Source organism: Urtica dioica, chromosome 11 (assembly GCF_054948205.1).
Source record: "Urtica dioica subsp. dioica isolate 48M chromosome 11, U.dioica_male_clone48M_v1_H2, whole genome shotgun sequence".
NCBI classification, from domain to species: Eukaryota; Viridiplantae; Streptophyta; class Magnoliopsida; order Rosales; family Urticaceae; genus Urtica; species Urtica dioica.
In genome coordinates, this window is record NC_142766.1 from 2,679,115 (window position 1) to 2,704,795 (window position 25,681).

General features: G+C 48.0%; 1 protein-coding gene across 1 annotated transcript in view; it reads right to left on the reverse strand.

Moving 5' to 3' along the window:
* LOC149380676 (uncharacterized) overlaps positions 1 to 11,874 on the reverse strand; it is a 52,660-nt gene extending 40,786 nt beyond the window's left edge. Inside the window, exon 1 of the mRNA XM_089630470.1 lies at positions 11,784 to 11,874. Coding sequence (XP_089486596.1) covers positions 11,784 to 11,874 — 91 coding nt within the window. The remainder of the gene's footprint in view (positions 1 to 11,783) is intronic.
* Between the last annotated feature and the right edge of the window lie 13,807 nt (positions 11,875 to 25,681).

Consider the following 25,681-nt stretch of genomic DNA (forward strand, 5'->3'; position numbering starts at 1 on the left):
AAGCTAAACTTGGAAAAGGTTTGTAAACTCTTGAGTCCAAGTATTTTAGCTCAAGCTTTGTTCATTTGGATTCATGAGGTCACTGTCACAAATCATATCGAGTAGGAATAGTTAAACTAGAAGCTAAGTCAAAACAAGAACGAGACAAGTTTTACGAAAATTTGTCTAAATGGTATTTTTGTCATTTTACGAAAAAGTATCGACAATACATTGTTTCTAACTCGACCATATTGATCAATTTGGGCCTTGAGGATTAATTTCATTTCATGGAATTTTACTTGAAAATTCCTAATGGGCTTTTCTTACGTTGTCATGAACAAACATCTAGAAACTCCTTCTAGAAGCTCAAATTTCGTCCAACCCAAGGAGAGAAAACAGAAATTATTTTGTGCAATAATGTATGAAGATACTTGCCATAAGAAAAAGAGAAAACAAATTTCCTCTACATGGAAATGGAGATTTCGGGAAACTAGAATCAAGGGAGAAGCAAAACAAAAGAGGAAACAAATTCAAGGCTTCTAGAAGCCTAGGTTGGCCGTGTGAATGAGGAAGGAAAGAGCAAAATTTTGCTCATGAATATGTGATATTCTATAGAAGAGGAAACTACCTTATTGAAGGTAATCCTTCCCCTATACATAGAGGCCTCATTCTCATTGTTTTCTCATTCCACATAAGTTAGAGATTGAGAACTTCTCTCTCTAGACATTGTGGCCGCCCCCTCTCCCTCTCTCTCTCTAAGTTCTTTCGTTTTTGTTTTGGCACCTGGGTCCACATTTGACCTACTTTTTTAGCTCTTCGACTTTGAGACTTGTTCTCGAGTCGTCGTGTTTAAAAGTGCCTACACACTAATTCCTTTCTTTCTCGAATGATTCTAGTGATAGAAACTTTCGTGATTGCTCGAGTTTCCGAGGAAAGAAGAGAGACGTGCTGCGAGGGGAGACGAACGTTTCAACCTTCCAAAGGCTTCTCAACGTTCAAGCTTCACAAAGGTTAGTAAATAAATAATGCTCTTTAATAGTTTTAATTTATATGTACTTGCTCTTTGTCTAGGTTAGTAAAACGTTTTACTTGTCTAAAAGAAATTTTTTAGATTCCGCCGCTTCCTCGAAGTGTTAAATCTTTTCTTAACCCTAGATCAATTCCAACAACAAGCAAGAGTCTTGTTGTCGCAGTTTTTCGGACAACGATTTAGGAGTCGGAGACGGTTAGACCCAAGGCCGGACCAAGTAGTCTCGCCTCGACTCGAGCGTGTCGGACTCGATATCCCGAGTCGTCTCTTAGCTGTGAATGTCCATTGAGTTCGTCCAAACACCTCCAAATGAGGAATCTGGGGGGTGAATTGGGGTGTGTGACCGCGCCAAAGGTTGGCTGCCTACGTACCCTTTAGTCGGGATCAGGTCATGACGTAGTTCAGGGCGAGTGTCGTGGCTGGATGGCGAGTGCTGGGTCGGCTGGATCTGCAGCGTCGGTTGAGATGAAAGCTTCGGCGAGCACCAGAGTCGGCTTGCGCGCGCTGGGGCCGAACAGGTCTGCTGCGCCGGCGGGAGTTGAGGCTTCGGCGGGCGTCGAGGCTGGATCACGAGGGCCGGGTCGGCTGGATCTGCAGCGTCGATTGAGATGAAAGCTCCGGCAAGCACCAGAGTTGGCTTGCGCGCGCTGGTGCCGAACGGGTCTGCAGCGCCGGCGGGAGTTGAGGCTTCGGCGGGCTTCGAGGCCGGATCGCGAGCGCCGGGTCGGCTGGATCTGCAGCGTCGGTGGGAGTTGAGGCTTCGGCGGGCTTCGAGGCGGGATCGCGAGCGCCGGGTCACCTGCGTTCGTGGCTTCGGAATCTATGAGAATGAGAAATCGGGGAGAATTCACTTCAGGCGAAGGATGGCATCAAGAGAAGCAGAGAGAAGTCTCAAGTTTCTTCTCAGAAGGAATCGCCTTTTCTTTCCCATCAATGAGAGGGGGTATTTATAGTAGTTGGAGGTTGTGTGTTGAGGGACTTGGTAGGGTCCAGCCGAGATGGCTTCAAGAGTGATAAAGAAAATGCTCTTCGTGGGGAAAGATTGGTGTTGGGATGATATCATGGTTTATTGGTGGGTCCCAGGAAACAACTAAGCTGAGCTCATTGGTGTGGTAAAGATGGTTTTGGGATGATATTATGGTTTATTGGCGGGTCCCAGAAAACAAATAAGCTGAGCTTATTGGTGTGGAAAGGTTGGTGTTGGGATGATATTATGGGCTGGTACTTTTCCATTTTGGCCCTTGGCAGGGCTAGGATTGCCTTCACAATTTTTGGGTTGGACTTCCTCCAGGAGGTCGAGCCTGCCTGGAGGTCGAGCTCGCCTGGGGGTCGAGGTCGAGCTCGTGAGGCCGAGTTCGAGCTGAGGCCGAGGTCGAACTCGTGAGGCCGAGGCCGAGTCTCATGAGGCCGAGGTCGAGCTCGTGAGGCCGAGGTCGAGCTCGTGAGGCCGAGGTCGAGCTCGCGAGGCTGAGGTCGAGCTCGTGAGGCCGAGGCCGAGGTCGAGCTCGTTAGGCCGAGGTCGAGCTCGAGCTCATGAGGCCGAGGTCGAGCTCGCGAGGCCAAGGTCAAGCTCGTGAGGCCGAGGTCAAGCTTGCGAGGCCGAGGTCGAGCTGAGGCCGAGGCCGAGCTCGCGAGGCCGAGGTCGAGCTCGGGAGGCCGAGGTCGAGCTCGTGGGGCCGAGGTCGAGCTCGTGAGGCCGAGGTCGAGCTCGTGGGGTCGAGGTCGAGCTCGTGAGGCCGAGGTCGAGCTGAGGCCGAGGCCGAACTCATGAGGCCGAGGTCGAGCTGAGGCCGAGGTCGAGCTGAGGCCGAGGCCGAACTCATGAGGCCGAGGTCGAAGAGATGCTTTGTCCTCGTTTGAGTTGGGCCTAAAATGTTTTTTTTTAATATGGGAAAAATCTCTCATAACATTAGCCCCCCAGTTTTTTGGAGGACTTCGTCGTTCAAGAAACTTCGTGTCTTCGGGGCGGATCGTTGCCCGTCAGGGCGTTACCCTGACCGTCCTTGGTTTCCTAGCTTGAGTATGCCGACGGTGAGCGCTCTCCACACGCCTTCGCTCGTTGTTGGGTTGCTCGTACAACATTGTTTGTTTTAGTTAAAGCTTTTCTCGTTTGTTACGCGTCTTATTTGCCCGACTTGCTGTGTGCTTAGCGCGATCGATTAGCGCGATGTGATTGGTGCGCGTCTTACGGGCCCGGCTTACTATGCTTAGCATAACCGGTTTGCACGGCTTAGTGCCGCACCTGGCGGCGAAGTTTCCCGCGGACGCTGGCTAGACCAGTTTCGTCCGGCGGGTGCGACTCTTTGCCATCCATTCGTGACTCGTTGCCTATCGGCGTGTGTGAGCTGGGTGGCCGTCGCGCCCATATTCCGACGAGTACACTACCTATCGGCGTGCGTGTTATGCATCGGGGTGGGCTTGATGCGAGCGCAGTTCCCAGTGAGCGTGGTACTTGTCGGTACGCGTGTCACGTTTTGGGTTTTGACTGCCGGGATCGGCGATCCGATGCGCGGACGTGATCCGTCGACGCCTTACTGCCTATCGGTGTGCAAGGCGCGACATCGTGCGAGAGTGTCGCAGCGAGAGACGTGCGAGGTCGGAGGTCCGGTGCGCGGATCCAACTCGTCGACGTTTCGGGATCGACGATCCGGTGCGCGGACGTGATCCGTCGACGCCTTACTGCCTATCGGTGTGCAAGGCGTGGCATTGCGCGAGAGTGTCGCAGCGAAAGACGTGCGAGGTCGGAGGTCCGGTGCGCGGATCCAACTCGTCCACGTTTCAGGATCGATGATCCAGTGCGCGGACGTGATCCGTCGTCGCCTTACTGCCTATCGGTGTGCAAGGCGCGACATCGCGCGAGAGTGTCGCAGCGAGAGACATGCGAGGTCGGAGGTCCGGTGCGCGGATCCAACTCGTCGACGTTTCGGGATCGACGATCCGGTGCGCGGACGTGATCCGTCGACGCCTTACTGCCTATCGGTGTGCAAGGCGTGGCATTGCGCGAGAGTGTCGCAGCGAAAGACGTGCGAGGTCGGAGGTCCGGTGCGCGGATCCAACTCGTCGACGTTTCGGGATCGATGATCCGATGCGCGGACGTGATCCGTCGACGCCTTACTGCCTATTGGTGTGCAAGGCACGTCATAGCGCGAGAATGTCGCGGCGAAAGACGTGCGAGGTCGGAGGTCCGGTGCGCGGATCCAACTCGTCGACGTTTCGGGATCGACGATCCGGTGCGCGGACGTGATCCGTCGACGCCCTGCTGCTTATCGGTGTGCGAGGCGTGGAATCGTACGAGAGCGTCGCACGAGGGTCGGAGGTCCGGGGCGCGGATCCAACTTGTTGACGCTTCGCTACCTTTCGGCGCGTAAAACGTGTCATTGCGCGAACGCGTCGCGCGAGGGTCGGAGGTCCGGTGCGCGGATCCGACTTGTTGACGTTTCGCTACCTTTCGGCGCGTAAAACATGTCATTGCGCGAGCGCGTCGCGCGAGGGTCGGAGGTCCGGTGCGCGGACCCGACTTGTTGACGCTTTGCTACCTTTCGGCGCGGAGCCTGCACGAGGCGTTACGTGAAGAGTCGGCACGAGGAGTATCAGTCGACTCGTGGACTCGAACTCGACTCGAGGAATGAACTCATCTCGGGGAGACATGTAGAGTCGGCACGAGGAGTATCAGTCGACTCGTGGACTCGGGACTCAACTCGAGGACTCATGTAGAGCCTGCACGAGGAGTATCAGTCGACTCGTGGACTCGGGACTCAACTCGAGGACTCATGTAGAGCCTGCACGAGGAGTTACGTGAAGAGTCGGCACGAGGAGTATCAGTCGACTCGTGGACTCGGGACTCAACTCGAGGACTCATGTAGAGCCTGCACGAGGAGTTACGTGAAGAGTCGGCACGAGGAGTATCAGTCGACTCGAGGACTCATGCAGAGCCTACACGGGGAGTTACGTGAAGAGTCTGTACGAGGAGTATTAGTCGACTCGTTGACTCGAACTCGACTCGAGGAATGAACTCTTCTCGGGGAGATATATAGAGTCGGCACGAGGAGTATCAGTCGACTCGTGGACTCGGGACTCAACTCGAGGACTCATGTAGAGCCTGCACGAGGAGTTACGTGAAGAGTCGGCACGAGGAGTATCAGTCGACTCGTGGACTCGAACTCGACTCGAGGAATGAACTCATCTCGGGGAGACATCTAGAGTCGGCACGAGGAGTATCAGTCGACTCGTGGACTCGGACTCAACTCGTGGACTCATGTAGAGCCTGCACGAGGAGTTACGTGAAGAGTCGGTACGAGGAGTATCAGTCGACTCGTGGACTCGAACTTGACTCGAGGAGTGAATTCAACTCGAGGAGTAATGTGCAGACCGTCTCTCTTTGGGGCCTCCGGCCTAACCATCGGCCCCTTGACTGAGTTGTTGTTGAGTTTTGATTGAGTTAGCCCAACTCGGTTGGGCGAACTGACGAGCTGAATCAAAAGACGTTTGGACGAAGTGATGAAGTCATTCCTGCTCGACTAGACGGAGTGTCGAGCTCGACCAGACGAAGTGACGAGCTCGACTAGACGAAGTGACGAGCTTGACTAGACGACGTGGCGAGCTCGATCAGACTAAGTGACGAGCTCGACTAGACGACGTGGCGAGCTCGATCAAACGAAGTGACGAGCTCGACTGGACGACGTGGCAAGCTCGATCAGACGAAGTGACGAGCTTGACTAGACGACGTGGCGAGCTCGATCAGACGAAGTGACGAGCTCGACGGGATGACGTGGCGAGCTCGACTAGACTAAGTGACGAGCTCGACTAGACGACGTGGCGAGCTCGATCAGACGAAGTGACGAGCTCGGCTGGACGACGTGGCGAGCTCGATCAGACGAAGTGACGAGCTCGACTGGACGACGTGGCCAGGTCGATCAGACTAAGTAACGAGCTCAACTGGACGACGTGGCGAGCTCGATCAGACGAAGTGACGAGCTCAACTGGACGACGTGGCGAGCTCAACTAGACTAAGTGACGAGCTCGACTGGACGACGTGGCGAGCTCGATCAAACGAAGTGACGAGCTCGACTGGACGACGTGGCGAGGTCGATCAGACTAAGTGACGAGCTCGACTGGACGACGTGGCGAGGTCGATCAGACGAAGTGACGAGCTCGACTGGATGACGTGGCGAGCTCGACTAGACTAAGTGACGAGCTCGATTGGATGACGAGGCGAGCTCGATCAGATGAAGTGACGAGCTCGACTGGACGACATGGCGAGGTCGATCAGACTAAGTGACGAGCTCGCCTGGACGATGTGGCGAGCTCGATCAGACGAAGTGTCGAGCTCGATTGGACGACATGGCGAGCAAGACTAGACTAAGGGATGAGCTAGTTGGCACGAGGAGTATCAATCAACTCGTGGACTCGAACTCGACGCGAGGACTCATGTAGAGCCTGCACGAGGAGTTATGTGAAGAGTCGGAACGAGGAGTATCAGTCGACTCGTGGACTCGAACTTGACTCGAGGAGTGAATTCAACTCGAGGAGTTATGTGCAGACCGTCTCTCTTTGGGGCCTCCGGCCTAACCATCGGCCCCTTGACTGAGTTGTTGTTGAGTTTTGATTGAGTTAGCCCAACTCGGTTGGGCGAACTGACGAACTGAATCCAAAGACGTTTGGACGAAGTGATGAAGTCATTCCTGCTCGACTAGACGGAGTGTCGAGCTCGACCAGACGAAGTGACGAGCTCGACTAGACGAAGTGACGAGCTTGACTAGACGACGTGGCGAGCTCGATCAGACTAAGTGACGAGCTCGACTAGACGACGTGGCGAGCTCGATCAAACGAAGTGACGAGCTCGACTGGACGACGTGGCGAGCTCGATCAGACGAAGTGACGAGCTTGACTAGACGACGTGGCGAGCTCGATCAGACGAAGTGACGAGCTCGACGGGACGACGTGGCGAGCTCGACTAGACTAAGTGGCGAGCTAGACTAGACGACGTGGCGAGCTCGATCAGACGAAGTGACGAGCTCGACTGGACGACGTGGCGAGCTCGATCAGACGAAGTGACGAGCTCGACTGGACGACGTGGCGAGGTCGATCAGACTAAGTGACGAGCTCAACTGGACGACGTGGCGAGCTCGATCAGACGAAGTGACGAGCTCAACTGGACGACGTGGCGAGCTCAACTAGACTAAGTGACGAGCTCGACTGGACGACGTGGCGAGCTCGATCAAACGAAGTGACGAGCTCGACTGGACGACGTGGCGAGGTCGATCAGACTAAGTGACGAGCTCGACTGGACGACTTGGCGAGGTCGATCAGACGAAGTGACGAGCTCGACTGGATGACGTGGCGAGCTCGACTAGACCAAGTGACTAGCTCGATTGGATGACGTGGCGAGCTCGATCAGACGAAGTGACGAGCTCGACTGGACGACATGGCGAGGTCGATCAGACTAAGTGACGAGCTCGCCTGGACGATGTGGCGAGCTCGATCAGACGAAGTGTCGAGCTCGATTGGACGACATGGCGAGCAAGACTAGACTAAGTGATGAGCTAGTTGGCACGAGGAGTATCAATCAACTCGTGGACTCGAACTCGACGCGAGGACTCATGTAGAGCCTGCACGAGGAGTTATGTGAAGAGTCGGAACGAGGAGTATCAGTCGACTCGTGGACTCGAACTTGACTCGAGGAGTGAATTCAACTCGAGGAGTAATGTGCAGACCGTCTCTCTTTGGGGCCTCCGGCCTAACCATCGGCCCCTTGACTGAGTTGTTGTTGAGTTTTGATTGAGTTAGCCCAACTCGGTTGGGCGAACTGACGAACTGAATCCAAAGACGTTTGGACGAAGTGATGAAGTCATTCCTGCTCGACTAGACGGAGTGTCGAGCTCGACCAGACGAAGTGACGAGCTCGACTAGACGAAGTGACGAGCTTGACTAGACGACGTGGCGAGCTCGATCAGACTAAGTGACGAGCTCGACTAGACGACGTGGCGAGCTCGATCAAACGAAGTGACGAGCTCGACTGGACGACGTGGCGAGCTCGATCAGACGAAGTGACGAGCTTGACTAGACGACGTGGCGAGCTCGATCAGACGAAGTGACGAGCTCGACGGGACGACGTGGCGAGCTCGACTAGACTAAGTGGCGAGCTAGACTAGACGACGTGGCGAGCTCGATCAGACGAAGTGACGAGCTCGACTGGACGACGTGGCGAGCTCGATCAGACGAAGTGACGAGCTCGACTGGACGACGTGGCGAGGTCGATCAGACTAAGTGACGAGCTCAACTGGACGACGTGGCGAGCTCGATCAGACGAAGTGACGAGCTCAACTGGACGACGTGGCGAGCTCAACTAGACTAAGTGACGAGCTCGACTGGACGACGTGGCGAGCTCGATCAAACGAAGTGACGAGCTCGACTGGACGACGTGGCGAGGTCGATCAGACTAAGTGACGAGCTCGACTGGACGACTTGGCGAGGTCGATCAGACGAAGTGACGAGCTCGACTGGATGACGTGGCGAGCTCGACTAGACCAAGTGACTAGCTCGATTGGATGACGTGGCGAGCTCGATCAGACGAAGTGACGAGCTCGACTGGACGACATGGCGAGGTCGATCAGACTAAGTGACGAGCTCGCCTGGACGATGTGGCGAGCTCGATCAGACGAAGTGTCGAGCTCGATTGGACGACATGGCGAGCAAGACTAGACTAAGTGATGAGCTAGTTGGCACGAGGAGTATCAATCAACTCGTGGACTCGAACTCGACGCGAGGACTCATGTAGAGCCTGCACGAGGAGTTATGTGAAGAGTCGGAACGAGGAGTATCAGTCGACTCGTGGACTCGAACTTGACTCGAGGAGTGAATTCAACTCGAGGAGTAATGTGCAGACCGTCTCTCTTTGGGGCCTCCGGCCTAACCATCGGCCCCTTGACTGAGTTGTTGTTGAGTTTTGATTGAGTTAGCCCAACTCGGTTGGGCGAACTGACGAACTGAATCCAAAGACGTTTGGACGAAGTGATGAAGTCATTCCTGCTCGACTAGACGGAGTGTCGAGCTCGACCAGACGAAGTGACGAGCTCGACTAGACGAAGTGACGAGCTTGACTAGACGACGTGGCGAGCTCGATCAGACTAAGTGACGAGCTCGACTAGACGACGTGGCGAGCTCGATCAAACGAAGTGACGAGCTCGACTGGACGACGTGGCGAGCTCGATCAGACGAAGTGACGAGCTTGACTAGACGACGTGGCGAGCTCGATCAGACGAAGTGACGAGCTCGACGGGACGACGTGGCGAGCTCGACTAGACTAAGTGACGAGCTCGACTAGACGACGTGGCGAGCTCGATCAGACGAAGTGACGAGCTCGACTGGACGACGTGGCGAGCTCGATCAGACGAAGTGACGAGCTCGACTGGACGACGTGGCGAGGTCGATCAGACTAAGTGACGAGCTCAACTGGACGACGTGGCGAGCTCGATCAGACGAAGTGACGAGCTCAACTGGACGACGTGGCGAGCTCAACTAGACTAAGTGACGAGCTCGACTGGACGACGTGGCGAGCTCGATCAAACGAAGTGACGAGCTCGACTGGACGACGTGGCGAGGTCGATCAGACTAAGTGACGAGCTCGACTGGACGACTTGGCGAGGTCGATCAGACGAAGTGACGAGCTCGACTGGATGACGTGGCGAGCTCGACTAGACCAAGTGACGAGCTCGATTGGATGACGTGGCGAGTTCGATCAGACGAAGTGACGAGCTCGACTGGACGACATGGCGAGGTCGATCAGACTAAGTGACGAGCTCGCCTGGACGACGTGGCGAGGTCGATCAGACGAAGTGACGAGCTCGACTTGACGACATGGCGAGCTCGACTAGACTAAGTGACGAGCTCGACTAGACGACGTGGCGAGCTCGATCAGACGAAGTGACGAGCTCGACTGGACGACGTGGCGAGCTCGATCAGACGATGTGACGAGCTCGACTGGACGACGTGGCGAGCTCGACTAGACTAAGTGATGAGCTCGACTAGACGACGTGGCGAGCTCGACTAGACGAAGTGACGAGCTCGACTGGACGACGTTGCGAGCTCGATCAGACGAAGTGACGAGCTCGATTGGACGACGTGGCGATCTCGACTAGACTAAGTGACGAGCTCGACTGGACGACGTGGCGAGCTCGACTAGACTAAGTGACGAGCTCGACTAGACGACGTGGCGAGCTTGATCTGACGAAGTGACGAGCTCGACTAGACGACGTGGCGAGCTCGATCAGACGAAGTGTCGAGCTCGACTGGACGACATGGCGAGCAAGACTAGACTAAGTGATGAGCTAGTTGGCACGAGGAGTATCAATCAACTCGTGGACTCGAACTCGACGCGAGGACTCATGTAGAGCCTGCACGAGGAGTTATGTGAAGAGTCGGAACGAGGAGTATCAGTCGACTCGTGGACTCGAACTCGACTCGAGGGATGAACTCATCTCGAGGAGTTATGTGAAGAGTCGGCACGAGGAGTATCAGTCGACTCGTGGACTAGAACTCGACTCGAGGAATGAACTCATCTCGAGGAGTTATGTGAAGAGTCGGCACGAGGAGTATCAGTCGACTCGTGGACTCGAACTCGACTCGAGGAATGAACTCATCTCGAGGAGTTATGTGAAGATTTTCTCCTTTGGGACCTCCGGCCTGACCATCGGCCCCTTGGGACTTCTTTTTATTTTATATTTTTATTATTATTATTTTTTTAGTTGTTTTTTATTGAGCATTGATCCCCATTAGCCCCCCGAGTTTCTTGCGTTTGTGAGACGAAGGCCAAGAAACTCTCGTGTTGGAGGTATACAACAGTGTGTTAGAATAATTCTATACTGCAATAAAAGGGGTCGTTACAGGTAGTCATGGCACTCGGCCTTTTTTGAAAAAGAAAATTGCATTTTCGCAATAAAAGCTATCACGAGGTCGATCGAGTTCGGTCGTGAGTTTGAGGGTGGAGGCTGCGACACTCATGGCTTGCTAGCAGATGTGACGAATTCCTCGAAGTCCCCACTTCGAAGTAGGGAATCAATTCGCTTCCTAAGCTGGTAGCATTTTGTTGTCGCGTGCCCGTGGTCATGGTGATATTCGCATTGCTTGCTCTCGTACCTCGTCGCGGGGTCCGTTTTTAACGGGGCCGGAGATCCTAGCTTCTCCCTGTGTAAGCTCAGGATCTGGTCGGGCGCCGTGTTGAGTGGGACGAAGGGTTGCTTCGGGGCTGGAGACAGATGGTCATTAGGGACTCGACCGCTTCTACGCCTCTTCCTTCGCGAGCCGAGACCGGTGGCCGGCGCCATGAGTGGGGGGGTACGCCTCTTGTTGGGTGCGCGGTCAGCAACGTTGCGTGGTTGATGTCCCAAGACGACTTCTCTCTCGACCCCGCGTCGGGCGTTGAGTTTTTCTCTCAAGTCGCTCCCATGAGACTCCCTTCGGGAATTGAGGCGATCTCTCAAGTCTCCGGTGGCCGTCCCTATTACTTTAGGCGAGGATACGTCATTTGGGTGACGTCCTCGAGAGACGCCACGGCCACTGACGTCGTCATCTCCCCGGGGGTTTTGGACGCGGATGGTGAGCTTGGAGCGTCCCTTTCGGGACCTAGAGGTCGAGTGTCCCCGAGCATTACTCGACCCTTGACGCTCTGGCATGGTCGCTCGAGGGTGTCCCCTCGAGGGCGCGTGCGTGTGCCCATTAGAAAGTTGACGTCTAGACGCGGTCGCCCGAGGGTGTCCCCTTGGAAGCGTGCGCGTGCGTTCCCTTTCGTGAAGAGCGTGGTGGAGGTCGGTCTTGTTGCCTCTCGACTTTGCCACGTAATCGGGGTCTTTCTCGTCGTGGACTTCCATTGTCACAGTGCCGGTGACGCCGGGGCGGTCTAGGAGCTCGGCGAGCCTTCGAGCCGTGTCCTCTCGGACTGCGGCCTCGGGGTCATTCGTCGGGTCTCGGGGCTGGCTCTCATTATCATGAGGTTGCCCTTCGAGACGGTGCGCGGAGCTTTGGAGGTCGTGCCTCGAGCTAGTCGCTCGGGCGCCCACGGAGGTGGCAGGGACACGACTCATCTAGAGTCGTACAAGTAGCGAAAATGTGGAATGGAAGGGAGAGCGTGCTGGGGCCGAACAGATCTGCAGCGCCGGTGGGAGTCGAGGGTTCGGCGGGCGACGGAGCTGGTTCGTGAGCGCCGGGGTCGGCGGGATCTGCAGCGTCGGCTGGGATGGAGGCTTCAGCGAGCACCGGAGTCGGTTCGCGCGTGCTGGGGCCGAACAGATCTGCAGCGCCGTCTCCTTCTCCCTTTTTTTTCGCGGGAGAGTCTGAGATGATGACCAGAGAGGAATCTATTCTCTCTTTTGTTTTGTGGCTGAAGAATAAAATGGGAGAGAGAATCTGTTTGGAGAGGAAATTGTTGGCTTTGATTTTTTGGTGGTCTTCCGTGGAGGAAGTGAGTTTGCCGGTGGAGAGCTCGTGGTTGTTCTCGAGATCCCCTCATTCTAGCGCCAAAATGTTGTCGCAGTTTTTCGGACAACGATTTAGGAGTCGGAGACGGTTAGACCCAAGGCCGGACCAAGTGGTCTCGCCTCGACTCGAGCGTGTCGGACTCGATATCCCGAGTCGTCCCTTAGCTGTGAATGTCCCTTGAGTTCGTCCAAACACCTCCAAATGAGGAATCTGGGGGGTGAATGGGGGTGTGTGACCGCGCCAAAGGTTGGCTGCCTACGTACCCTTTAGTCGGGATCAGGTCATGACGTAGTTCAAGGCGAGTGTCGTGGCTGGATCTGCAGTGTCGGATGAGATGAAAGCTTCGGCGAGCACCAGAGTCGGCTTGCGCGCGCTGGGGCCGAACAGGTCTGCAGTGCCGGCGGGAGTTGAGGCTTCGGCGGGCGTCGAGGCTGGATCGCGAGGGCCGGGTCGGCTGGATCTGCAGCGTCGATTGAGATGAAAGCTCCGGCGAGCACCAGAGTTGGCTTGCGCGCGTTGGGGCCGAACGGGTCTGCAGCGCCGGCGGGAGTTGAGGCTTCGGCGGGCTTCGAGGCCGGATTGCGAGCCCCGGGTCGGCTGGATCTGCAGCGTCGGTGGGAGTTGAGGCTTCGGCGGGCTTCGAGGCGGGATCGCGAGCGCCGGGTCACCTGCGTTCGTGGCTTCGGAATCTCTGAGAATGAGAAATCGGGGAGAATTCACTTCTGGCCAAGGATGGCATCAAGAGAAGCAGAGAGAAGTGTCAAGTTTCTTCTCAGAAGGAATCGCCTTTTCTTTCCCCTCAATGAGATGGGGTATTTATAGTAGTTGGAGGTTGAGGGACTTGGTGGGGTCCAGCCGAGATGGCTTCAAGAGTGATAAAGAAAATGCTCTTCGTGGGGAAAGATTGGTGTTGGGATGATATCATGGTTTATTGGTGGGTGCCAGGAAACAAATAAGCTGAGCTCATTGGTGTGGAAAAGATGGTGTTGGGATGATATTATGGTTTATTGGTAGGTCCCAGAAAACAAATAAGCTGAGCTCATTGGTGTGGAAAGGTTGGTGTTGGGATGATATTATGGGCTGGTACTTTTCCTTTTTGGCCCTTGGAAGGGCTGGGATTGCCTTCACAATTTTTGGGTTGGACTTCCTCCTGGAGGTCGAGCCTGCCTGGAGGTCGAGCTCGCCTGGGGGTCGAGGTCGAGCTCGCGAGGCCGAGGTCGACCCCGTGAGGCTGAGGTCGAGCTCGGGAGGCCGAGGTCGAGCTCGCAAGGCCGAGGTCGAGCTCGTGAGGCCGAGGTCGAGCTGAGGCCGAGGCCGAGCTGAGGCCGAGGTCGAGCTCGTGAGGCCGAGGTCGAGCTCGAGCTCGCGAGGCCGAGGCACGAGCTCGAGCTCGCGAGGCCGAGGTCGAGCTCGTGAGGCCGAGGTCGAGCTCGTGAGGCCGAGGTCGAGCTGAGGCCGAGGCCGAACTCGTGAGGCCGGGGTCGAGCTGAGGCCGAGTCTCATGAGGCCGAGGTCGAGCTCGTGAGGCCGAGGTCGAGCTCGTGAGGCCGAGGTCGAGCTCGTGATGTCGAGGTCGAGCTCGTGGGGCCGAGGTCGAGCTCGTGAGGCCGAGGTCGAGCTGAGGCCGAGGCCGAACTCATGAGGCCGAGGTCGAGCTGAGGCCGAGGCCGAACTCATGAGGCCGAGGTCGAAGAGATGCTTTGTCCTCGTTTGAGTTGGGCCTAAAATGTTTTTTTTTTAATATGGGAAAAGTCTCTCATAACAAGTCTACGTGAGACTTTATTACATCAAATGTATATAAGTAATGACCACTACTCTTCTTGTGGGCAACAATGCCAACAAGATCGTTCTCCACTATCACTTATTCCAAAAAGTACAGTGCTCTGCTTGTGAGAGATGTTATTGTGAACCTTACCAATGACTTGGGCAACTCGGCTAGTCCAAGCTTTGGAGAGGTTCTTGTCAGAGGAAAGAGGATAATGATCACACCTCATGTTATCAACGAGTACTACAATAAGTTGAATGCTCACCAGGTGTATCACTGCTGATGAGAAGACCAGTTGGGTTGAGAACAAGATGTCTTCAACGGATCTTAGCACGAAGTACTCCCTTCTGTATGGGACCGCTATTCGAAACTGGTATCCCATCAAACCCATGAGCTCTCTCTCAAAGCTTATGGCTCAGCTTCTGTATGCCATTGGGAACAGTCAGCCAGTTAACATGGGAGAGATCATTTTCTCTCACATTGCAAAGCTTGGAGATTCTGATAAGGTAAACCATCCCATAGGTTTTCGTCCTCTGATTTATGATCTTGTGACGAAGCAGGATCCCTTGTTGATGGAGAATGAGAATGATCTGTCCATTGGTCTTAAGTTCATCTATGATGAACACAAGCTGTTCGGCGGGAAGCACAAGAACGATCTCTTGCTGGAGAAACCTTCTCGTCGTGTCCATGAAGATGCTCCATCTTCCTCCCGTTCAGCTTGTGCTTCTCTCTCTTCATCCATGAGAGCAAATATCATCTGCAACTCAACGCTGAGGTCAAGTTTCATACGGCTACTATCACTCAACTGATGAAACAAATGAGGTTTCTCACGAACCTAATAAGAGACATCAGGTACCCGTTCGAAGACCTTGAAGAAGACCTTGACCACTGAGACAAAGAAGAAGGAAGAACAGGTTGCACTCACTCCCTTCGAATACAAAGGAATAAGAAGAAGAAGATCAAGAAAACAGCTATCTTCTCGTCCCCCCCCCCTATTTCTCCTTATCCACCAAGTTTGTATTTTTTTTTTCTTTTTAAGAATTTTAAACTCTTTTTCTGTCAACCTAGACTGTTTATTTACTTGGCTTGTCTTTTTATGGAAAAAGGGATAGTATTTTGGTTTATCAGAATTTTTTTTTGAACATGAACATAATTTTCACTATGCGTAGTGATCAAGTTTGTTTTGCCATAAAATGCCAAGGGAGAGATTGTTGTTATTTTGTATGGCATCGTTTATTTGGCAAAACAAATTGTAACAGAGTTGTTCAAGCCGGCGCGTCTACATGTTGTTCAAGCACCTTATGCAACGTGTTGTCATGGCAGTTGCGTCTTTTTCCTTTCGCGGAAATCTTGTAACCACCACGTTGGTTAGTTACCTAATTTACTTGGAGATGTAATCTCGGATCTTCAGAGATTCATTGATATTATTTCCGCGTAAGATTTCAAAACCTGATCACATATAAACCCACCAAGGGTTTGTATCTTTGGTCAACGAGGTTCTTCGACTTTTTGGCTATTCACGAAACCGTAAAATCTTTGCATGTCTTCTCATTCCAGAGAACTTCATCGACAACAAGCCAACATTGATTGACTCAGAGCTTTTGTATCGTCATACTAAGCTTGAGATCGTGTGTCGCATATGTGTGCTATTGATCTTCGAAGCAAGATCAGGGTAAAACGGGGATATGAGTCTCTCGTTCAAGGCGGGCTTGAATCCATACCCACTAGAGATAACCATTGAAGAAAGGTGTTAGCAAAGAGGAGTTTTGTCTAATTTAATATTCTTACAATCGTGGTTGATTGAGATAGTGGATTGCTTTTACCCGGACGTCACAATCCCCTTGAGTAGACCGTTATACTGAACATGGTTACCAATTTGTCTGTGTCTTTTACTACTTTCTGTTTGATTGATTTGTTCTACAAGTTACTTAACCTAAAACTTGAACAACCACCTTAACTACGTTAGCTAATTTCATACTCATCTCTGAGCCATACACCGCTATGCTTGACGTTAGTAAAAATATATCCTTTCATCACTGCAAATACATTGCATAAAAAAGTTCTAGATTAGTTACATACAAGACATTAAAACTGAGTTTATTTTTATATTTAGTTACATATTTGTCAATAAATATGGGTTTACTGCATCGTGTTAGTTACCTATTTATAACTAATTGTGAAAGCATACAGATTAGTGACAATGTTGTTGTTGTCAATGGTGCCCACAAGAAGAGTTGTAGTCTTTATATTGTACATTTGATGTAATAAAGTCTCATGAAGACTCTTGCTTGTAATTGCTTATTCACTAATAAAAAGTTGAAACGTTCATTCATTCTTCTGTGTCTGTTTGAAGCTTTATGATAAAACATTAGTCTTTAGTCCATAAACAAACTAAACAACTTACAAAGAGACAAATGTAGATTTGCATGAACAAACTCTTCGTAGTTTGCTTAAAACGAAATATTCGCAATCTAAGGGTCAAAGGACTATTGACCTCAGTATGATTGTTAGAAGAATCTATGATGTCTGGTTATGAGGCATTGAGAGTTGGAGACTCTATAGTTCTTCTAGGTATCTTCCGAATGTACTGAATTGACCAGTGCACTTCTAGAGACAAGATAAGAACAAACCATTTAACCTCGTATGTCTCGAAGTCACTACGTATGAATTGCATCGTGCTTACCTTAATCCTGAAATAAGACATGTCATTTCACACCTTAGTATTCTCATTTGAGAAAGTCAGAGTTCGGACTCACTATGTGATTCCGAACAAGGCCTATTGGTGAAGTACTAAGTTGTGAGAATGTCATGAGTAACTTTGTGAAGATCTCATAGATATGGAATTCATGTACAAGATTGTTGAAATGCAATGTATATCACCTCATGTTTTGTTCCTTGGAGTGTGAATAAATGAACTGGCCAGTGTCCAAATAGAGTCTTGACTCTTTTGGATGAAACAATGTGACTTGTTAGCTCCTCGTCAAATACATTGTTTCTAACTTATTCACATGCGACAAAGGAGTTGAGGAAATAACAGCTAGAAGGGTAAAATGGTAATTCTGTAAATCCCGACCAGCTGATGATATTCATGAAGGGTAAACACTGATAATATTCTGTGGATCCACTCATTACAATTAGGTTGAATTCTTGAGTAGAAAATAAATTCATTTGAACCGAGAGATTTTCAGTGTCAACTCTTTAGTGGAGTCAGTTGACATTAAGCTAAACTTGGAAAAGGTTTGTGAACTTTTGAGTCCAAGTATTTAGCTCAAGCTTTGTTCATTTGGATCCATGAGGTCACTGTCACGAATCACATCGAGTAGGAATAGTTAAATTGGAAGCTAAGTCAAAACAAGAACGAAAATTGTCAAAAGGGTATTTTTGTCTTTTGAGACATTAGATTTTTCGCACCTAAAAAGGACCAAGCTTTAATTATTTCTTTTTCTTCGAGCTGGAGTAAAACCCGCAGTAAAAGTGGCATAACTCTCTGCTCAAAAATCTAAATTTAATGATTCTTGAATTAAATTAAATCTCTGTCTGTCCTCTGTCCAATGCCACCAGTTTCAGGTCAAAAGGACATGGGAGCCGCCAGTTATGGCGATTTTACTCCGAGGTACGCGGATATTCCGAAAGTCCAGTTTTTTAGAATTCCGGATTTTCAGCCACTCTACCATGAGTTATAGAACTCTAATGAGAAAAATTTCTTGAGCAAAAATGTTTTTCATATGATTGTTAACATGATGTGTAAGATTAAAATGTTTTGATTTTTGAAAGTTTAATTGAAATTGAATTTTTACAAAACTAGTTTGAATTTTGAAAAACCGTTTTCGTTTTCAAACTTGAAAATATTTTGTCATCCAAATCAAGTAAGTTTTCAAAATGTTTTCAAAACTATATCTATATCACATATGTTCAAAATCTATATGCTCTTGAAAATTTGAGTGGGAGGTCTCCTTGTAGACAAACCAAAAAATAAAAAGATGTGTAATCTCAAACTTTCAAGTGTCCGAGTGAGTTGAAGTTCACACTTTCCTCATGCACTTTCCCGAAATAGAAAATAGGAAAAGATCCGAGTATGTCCCTTGTGCCTTTATGCACTAACACTGCTCTGAACATGAAGATCTAGGATTCTCTTCTAGTTGTCCGCTCTGTCGCTCTCTAACTAGGAAATCTGTTTCCGAACTTATAAGAGTCGATGAACCAACTCCAAAAACTAAGTGGGAGGGTTATATTTGTTGTTTGTAACCCACGATCCCCAACACTAATGAAAGAAGCAATTAACGTAGGACTAAGAGCCGCTCTTGCGACCTTCTCTTAAATGGGAGTACTCCAAGGCGTTTTTGTTTCGATCATTGCTCAATGAGCTACGTCCGAGAGTGAGATGATGATGACAAGGCCTCCCCTTGGGGGATTGTTTTTTAAAGTTGATCTTTTGGACTAAGTGGTTGGTTGCACACTTAGGCTCAATCCCTAGTAATCCTCCCTTGAGGCTCTGCAAAAGGATGTGAGTGATCAAACCAATTTAAAAGGTGGCTAGTCAAAATTGATGTATTGACATCTTGGCTAAGCATTAATGATGTGTCATTTACTTATAAATGGAGATTTTTTGCGGCCTTCTCTTGAGGGAGTAAATTATCGTTTGGTTTATAACACATTTGGATTTTATCAAGTCTTAAACAAACTTAAATCCTAAACCAAAGACTAATCATAAACTTGTTTCAACTTAATCAAGCAACATGTCTCTCAACACTCTCTCGATGATCCTTTCCCCGAACAAACTCGAAACCAAAAACTACGTTAGTTGGAAACATAACCTCGACATAATACTTACCGTTAACAAGCACAAATGGGTACTCACCACCCCGTGTCCACTTCTGACGAATGATGATTCGACTCAAGAGGGCAAAGACGCCTTGGCGGCCTGGCTCTGCTCCGATGAGATTGTGAGGTGCTATATCTTAGCATCAATGAACAATGTGTTGCAACAACAACAGTGACATCGAGACTGCCGCCGACATGCTCAACAATCTCCATGAGATGTTTGGAGGGCAAAGGCGTCAAACAAGGCAACAAGCAGTCCGACAGTTTATAAACTGTCGCATGAAGGCTAGGACTCCTGTTAGAGACTTTATGATACTGATCATTAGTTATCTGAATGAGATGGAAATCCTAGGATCTAAGATTAACGAGGAGATCAAAATAGATATGATCTTGGAGACTCTCCCCGAATCTTTTAATACCTTCAAGTGGAACTACTCCATGAACAAGCTAGAGTACATTGTTACCGAGCTTATAAAGGAGATCCACACTGCTGAAGGTCTCACTAAGAGAAAGAGGAATCAAGGAGAGGCACATGCTACTTAGCAAAAAGCCTCCGCCTCTGGAACTAAGAAGAGACCTCACAAGGCCAATAAAAAGAACTGTCCTGCCTATCTCAAAGCAAAGGAACATAGTATTGTACTAGTTACCGAAGCATGCTTAGTAGCTGATAATGTATCAACGTGGATTCTTGACTCCGCTGCTACTAACCATATTTGTTGTTCCTTGAATGGTTTCAAGAAAACTAAAAGCTTAGAGAAAGGCGAGTTCTGTTTCAAATGGGGTGATGGGAGCCTGGTGTCTGCGAAGGCTGTGGTGTTGGAATTGATCTAGGGTTTAAGAAAAAGTTTAACGCTTCGCAAAGCGGCGGAATTTTAAAAAATTTTCTTTTCAACTAAACCGGTTTTTACTAACCTAGACAAAGAGCAAGCACATGTAAATAAAAACTATTATGAGCTTAGAAGTTTACTAACCTTTCTTGAAGCTTGAACTTTGAGAAGCTTTTGGAAAGTTGCAATGCTCGTCTCCCTCGCAGCACGTCTCTCTTTCTTTCCTCGGCACCTCGAGCAACCACGAAAGTTTCTATCACTAAATCACTCGAAATAAAAGGAATTAGTGAGTGGGCACTTTTAAACACTATGACTTAAGAACGAGTCTTGAAGTCACAGAGCTAAACACTAGGTCAAATGAGGACCTAGGTGCCAAAACAAAAATCGAAAATAAACTAGAGAGAGAGAGAGAGAGAGGAAGGGGCGGCAACCACAAGTTCTAGAGAGAGAGGCTCTCAATCTCTAACTTATGTGGAATGAGAAAAATGAGAAGAATGAGGCTCCTATTTATAGGAGAGGTCTTACCTTCAATAAGGTAGTTTCCTCTTCTATAGAATATCACATATTCATGAGCCAATTTCCTCTTTTCCTCTATGACATACTCGGCCAAGGTAGGCTTCATTAAGCCTTGGATTTGTTTCCTATTTTGTTCCATGCCTTGCCTTTTGTCTCTCTCTTGGGCGCCTACCTCATTTCTTCTTAGGGGAAATTTGTTTCCTCTTTTTCTTTTGGCAAGTATCTTCATACATTTATGCACAAAATATTTTCTCTCTCTCTTGGGTATGTTGGGCGCCTATCCTCATCTAGAAAGGCCTTCTAGAAACTTTTTCACTTGTTCATGACAACATGAAAAATGCCCATTAAGAATTTTCATTAAAATTCTTATGAAATGAAATTAATTCACAAGGCCCAATTATTCTAACTTGGCCGAGTGACATTAAGTCATCAAATGAACTTGTCAAAAAATTTATTGACATTCATTTCATCCTATGTCTCAAAAGACAAAAATACCATTTTGACAATTTTCGTTCTTGTTTTGACTTAGCTTCCAGTTTAACTATTCCTACTCGATGTGATTCGTGACAGTGACCTTATGGATCCAAATGAATAAAGCTTGAGCTAAAATACTTGGACTCAAAAGTTCACAAACCTTTTCCAAGTTTAGCTTAATGTCAACTGACTCCACTAAAGAGTTGACACTGAAAATCTCACGGTTCAAATGAATTTATTTTCTACTCAAGAATTCAACCTAATTGTAATGAGTGGATCCACATAATATTATCAGTGTTTACCCTTCGTGAATATCATCAGCTAGTCGGGATTTACAAAATTACCATTTTACCCTTCTAGCTGTTATTTCCTCAACTCCTTTGTCGCTTGTGAATAAGTTAGAAACAATGTATTGACGAGGAGCTAACAAGTCACATTGTTTCATCCAAAAGAGTCAAGACTCAATTTGGACACTGGCCAGTGCATTTATTCACACTCCAAGGAACAAAGCATGAGGTGATATATATTGCATTTCAGCAATCTTGTACATGAATTCCATATCTATGAGAACTTCACAAAGTTACTCATGACATTCTCACAACTTAGTATTTCACCAATAGGCCTTGTTCGGAATCACATAGTGAGTCCGAACTCTGACTTTCTCAAATGAGAATACTAAGGTGTGAAATGATATGTCTCATTTCAGGATTAAGGTAAGCACGACGCAATTCATACGTAGTGACTTCGAGACATAAGAGGTTAAATGGTTTGTTCTTATCTTGTCTATAGAAGTGCACTGGTCAATTCAGTACCTTCGGAAGATACCTAGAAGAACTATAGAGTCTCCAACTCTCAATGCCTCATAACCAGACATCATAGATTCTTCTAACATCATACTGGGGTCAATAGTCCTTTGACCCTTAGATTGCGAATATATCGTTTTAAGCAAACTACGAAGAGTTTGTTCATGCAAATCTACATTTGTCTCTTCGTAAGTTGTTTAGTTTTTTTATGGACTAAAGACTAATGTTTTATCATAAAGCTTCAAACAGACACGGAAGAATGAATGAACGTTTCAACTTTTTATTAATGAATAAGCAATTACAAGCAAGAGTCTTCATGAGAGTTTATTACATCAAATGTACGATATAAAGATTACAACTCTTCTTGTGGGCACCATTGACAACATGTGGGATTCGTGACGCTGTCTTTTGAAGACCGTACTTTTAACTTGAATAATGTTTATTGTGTTCCTACCTTTGGGAAGAACTTAATATCCGTTGCTCATTAAGAATGGAATTCGTATTTCGTTTCCTGATAATTCTTTTGTCACTGATGCATGTATGAAGAATGCTCTTTTTTACATTTATCCCACTCAACCTTCACTTTTAGACACCGAAATAGATAATGATCTTATTAGGGAGCCAAAGAGGATCAAACTTTCTGAATCTTCCGATCTAACAAAATCAACATACCTATGGCACTTAAGACTTAGTCATATCAGCCTAGATAGGATTAAGACACTTGTGAGGGACGGTCCACTCCGAGCCTGATATATGTATTCTATGCTATGCACTAGACCTGATATATGTTTCGCCGTTGGCGTAGTTAGCCGTTTCCAATCCAACCCTGGACCCGAGCACTGGATTGCTGTTAAGCATGTTCTCAAGTATCTTCGAAGAACTAGGAACTTGATGCTTACATACTCAGGTACTGACCTAACTATGACGGGATATAGCGACTCCGATTTTCAAGCGGATAAGGATTCCAGGAAATCCAGTTCGGGATCTATGTTCATCCTTAATGGTGGAGCTGTTGTGTGGAGAAGTATTAAGCAATCTTTTATTGCTGACTCCACAATGGAAGCAGAATATGTGGCTACTTGTGAAGCATCCAAAGAGGTTGTATGGCTTAGAAAATTCCTTAAGTATTTGGAAGTTGTTCCAAATGTCGACGAGCCCATGACCCTTTATTGTGATAATAGTGGGGCTGTCGCTAATTCAAAGGAACCTCGAAGCCATAAGCGCTCTAAGCATATTGAGAGGAAATACCATTTGATTCGAGAGATCGTGCAGCGCGGAGACGTGGAAGTGAAGAAGATCTCAACGGTGGACAACCTAGCAGATCCATTCACAAAGGCCCTAGCGAACAAGGTCTTCGACCAACATCGAGAGGGATTAGGCATGAAGGACTACACACATCTTCTTTGAGTCAAGTGGGAGTTTGTTGTCAATGGTGCCCACAAGAAGGGTTGTAATCTTTATATTGTACATTTGATGTAATAAAGTCTCATGAAGACTCTTGCTTGTAATTGCTTATTCATTAATAAAAAGTTGAAACGTTCATTCATTCTTCTGTGTCTGTTTGAAGCTTTATGATAAAACATTAGTCTTTAGTCCATAAACAAACTAAACAACTTACAAAGAAACAAATGTAGATTTGCATGAACAAACTCTTTGTAGTTTGCTTAAAACGATATATTCGCAATCTAAGGGTCAAAGGACTATTGACCTCAATATGGTTGTTAGAAGAATCTATGATGTCTGGTTATGAGGCATTGAGAGTTGGAGACTCTATAGTTCTTCTAGGTATCTTCCGAAGGTACTGAATTGACCAGTGCGCTTCTAGAGACAAGATAAGAATAAACCATTTAACCTCTTATGTCTCGAAGTCACTACGTATGAATTGCATCGTGCTTACCTTAATCCTGAAATGAGACATGTCATTTCACACCTTAGTATTCTCATTTGAGAAAGTCAGAGTTCGGACTCACTATGTGATTCCGAACAAGGCCTATTGGTGAAGTACTAAGTTGTGAGAATGTCATGAGTAACTTTGTGAAGATCTCATAGATATGGAATTCATGTACAAGATTGCTGAAATGCAATGTATATCACCTCATGCTTTGTTCCTTGGAGTGTGAATAAATGAACTGGCCGGTGTCCAAATAGAGTCTTGACTCTTTTGGATGAAACAATGTGACTTGTTAGCTCCTCATCAAATACATTGTTTCTAACTTATTCACAGGCGACAAAGGAGTTGAGGAAATAACAGCTAGAAGGGTAAAATGGTAATTTTGTAAATCCCGACTAGCTGATGATATTCATGAAGGGTAAACACTGATAATATTCTGTGGATCCACTCATTACAATTAGGTTGAATTCTTGAGTAGAAAATAAATTCATTTGAACCGAGAGATTTTCAGTGTCAACTCTTTAGTGGAGTCAGTTGACATTAAGCTAAACTTGGAAAAAGTTTGTGAACTTTTGAGTCCAAGTATTTAGCTCAAGCTTTGTTCATTTGGATCCATGAGGTCACTGTCACGAATCACATCGAGTAGGAATAGTTAAACTGCAAGCTAAGTCAAAACAAGAACGAAAATTGTCAAAAGGGTATTTTTGTCTTTTGAGACATAGCATGAAATGAATGTCAATAAATTTTTTTGACAAGTTCATTTGATGACTTAATGTCACTCGGCCAAAATTAGATTTATTGGGCCTTGTGGATTAATTTCATTTCATAAGAATTTTATTGAAAATTCTTAATGGGCTTTTCTCATGTTGTCATGAACAAATGAAGAAGCTTCTAGAAGCTCCTTCTAGATGAGAAATAGGCGCCCAACATACCCATAGGAAGAGAGAATATTTTGTGCATAAATGTATCAAGATACTTGCTAAAAGAAAAAGAGGAAACAAATTTGCATGTGGATGCATTAGGGAAATCGGCCAGCTAGAGAAAAGGAACAAAAAAGGAAACAAATCAAGGCTTCTTGATGCCTTGTTTGGCCGAGTATCTCAAGTGGGAAAAGAGGAAATTGGCTCATGAATATGTGATATTCTATAGAAGAGGAATCTACCTGATTGAAGGTAAGACCTCTCCTATAAATAGGAGCCTCATACCACACTTTTCATTCATCCAAAGTTTTAGAGATTGAGAGCTTCTCTCTCTAGACTTGGCCGCCCTTGTCCTCTCTCTCTCTCTATTCAATTTCGTTTTTATTGTTGGGCATCTAGGTCCTCATTTGACCTAGTGTTTAGCTCTGTGACTTCAAGACTCGTTCTTAAGTCGTAGTGTTTAAAAGTGCCCACACACTAATTCCTTTTCTCTCGAGTGATTTAGTGATTGAAACTTTCGTGGTTGCTCGAGTTGCCGAGGAAGGAAGAGAGACGTGCTGCGAGGGAGACGAACGTTGCAACCTTTTTCCAAAAGCTTCTCAACGTTCAAGCGTCTAAAACGGTTAGTAAACTTCTATGCTCATATTAGTTTTTATTTACATGTGCTTGCTCTTTGTCTAGGTTAGTAAAAACTGTTTTACTCGAAAAAGAAAATTTTAAAATTCCGCCGCTTAACGAAGCGTTAAACTTTTTCTTAAACCCTAGATCAATTCCAACAGTAAGAAGTATGGCTAGGGGTGACTTGTGTGCAAGAATCTGAATTCTCAGCATCCGCGTCAATGCCTGAAGACGCAGACGAATCCGAATCCACTTGGATTGAATATGACGATGAGGCTGGTTCGGCTGGAGATGCGGCATCAGTACATCCGCCGACAGCTGCTGGGACGGGATGCGCTTCTTCTTCTTCTGCATCACCTTCAAGCGCATCACCAGCAGCAGAGTCTACACTTCTTTGATTTGCCTACTTAGCCTCATCTCCGTCATCGTCATCATCATCAGCATCGTCGTCCTTTTTTTGTCTTCTTCTTTGCAATCCCGGTCTTCTTTTTTCTTTTTCTTTCCATCTCCATCTTTCTCCTTTCCTGTATCTTCTTCTTTATCGGTAGTGACATCTGTTGGGTCA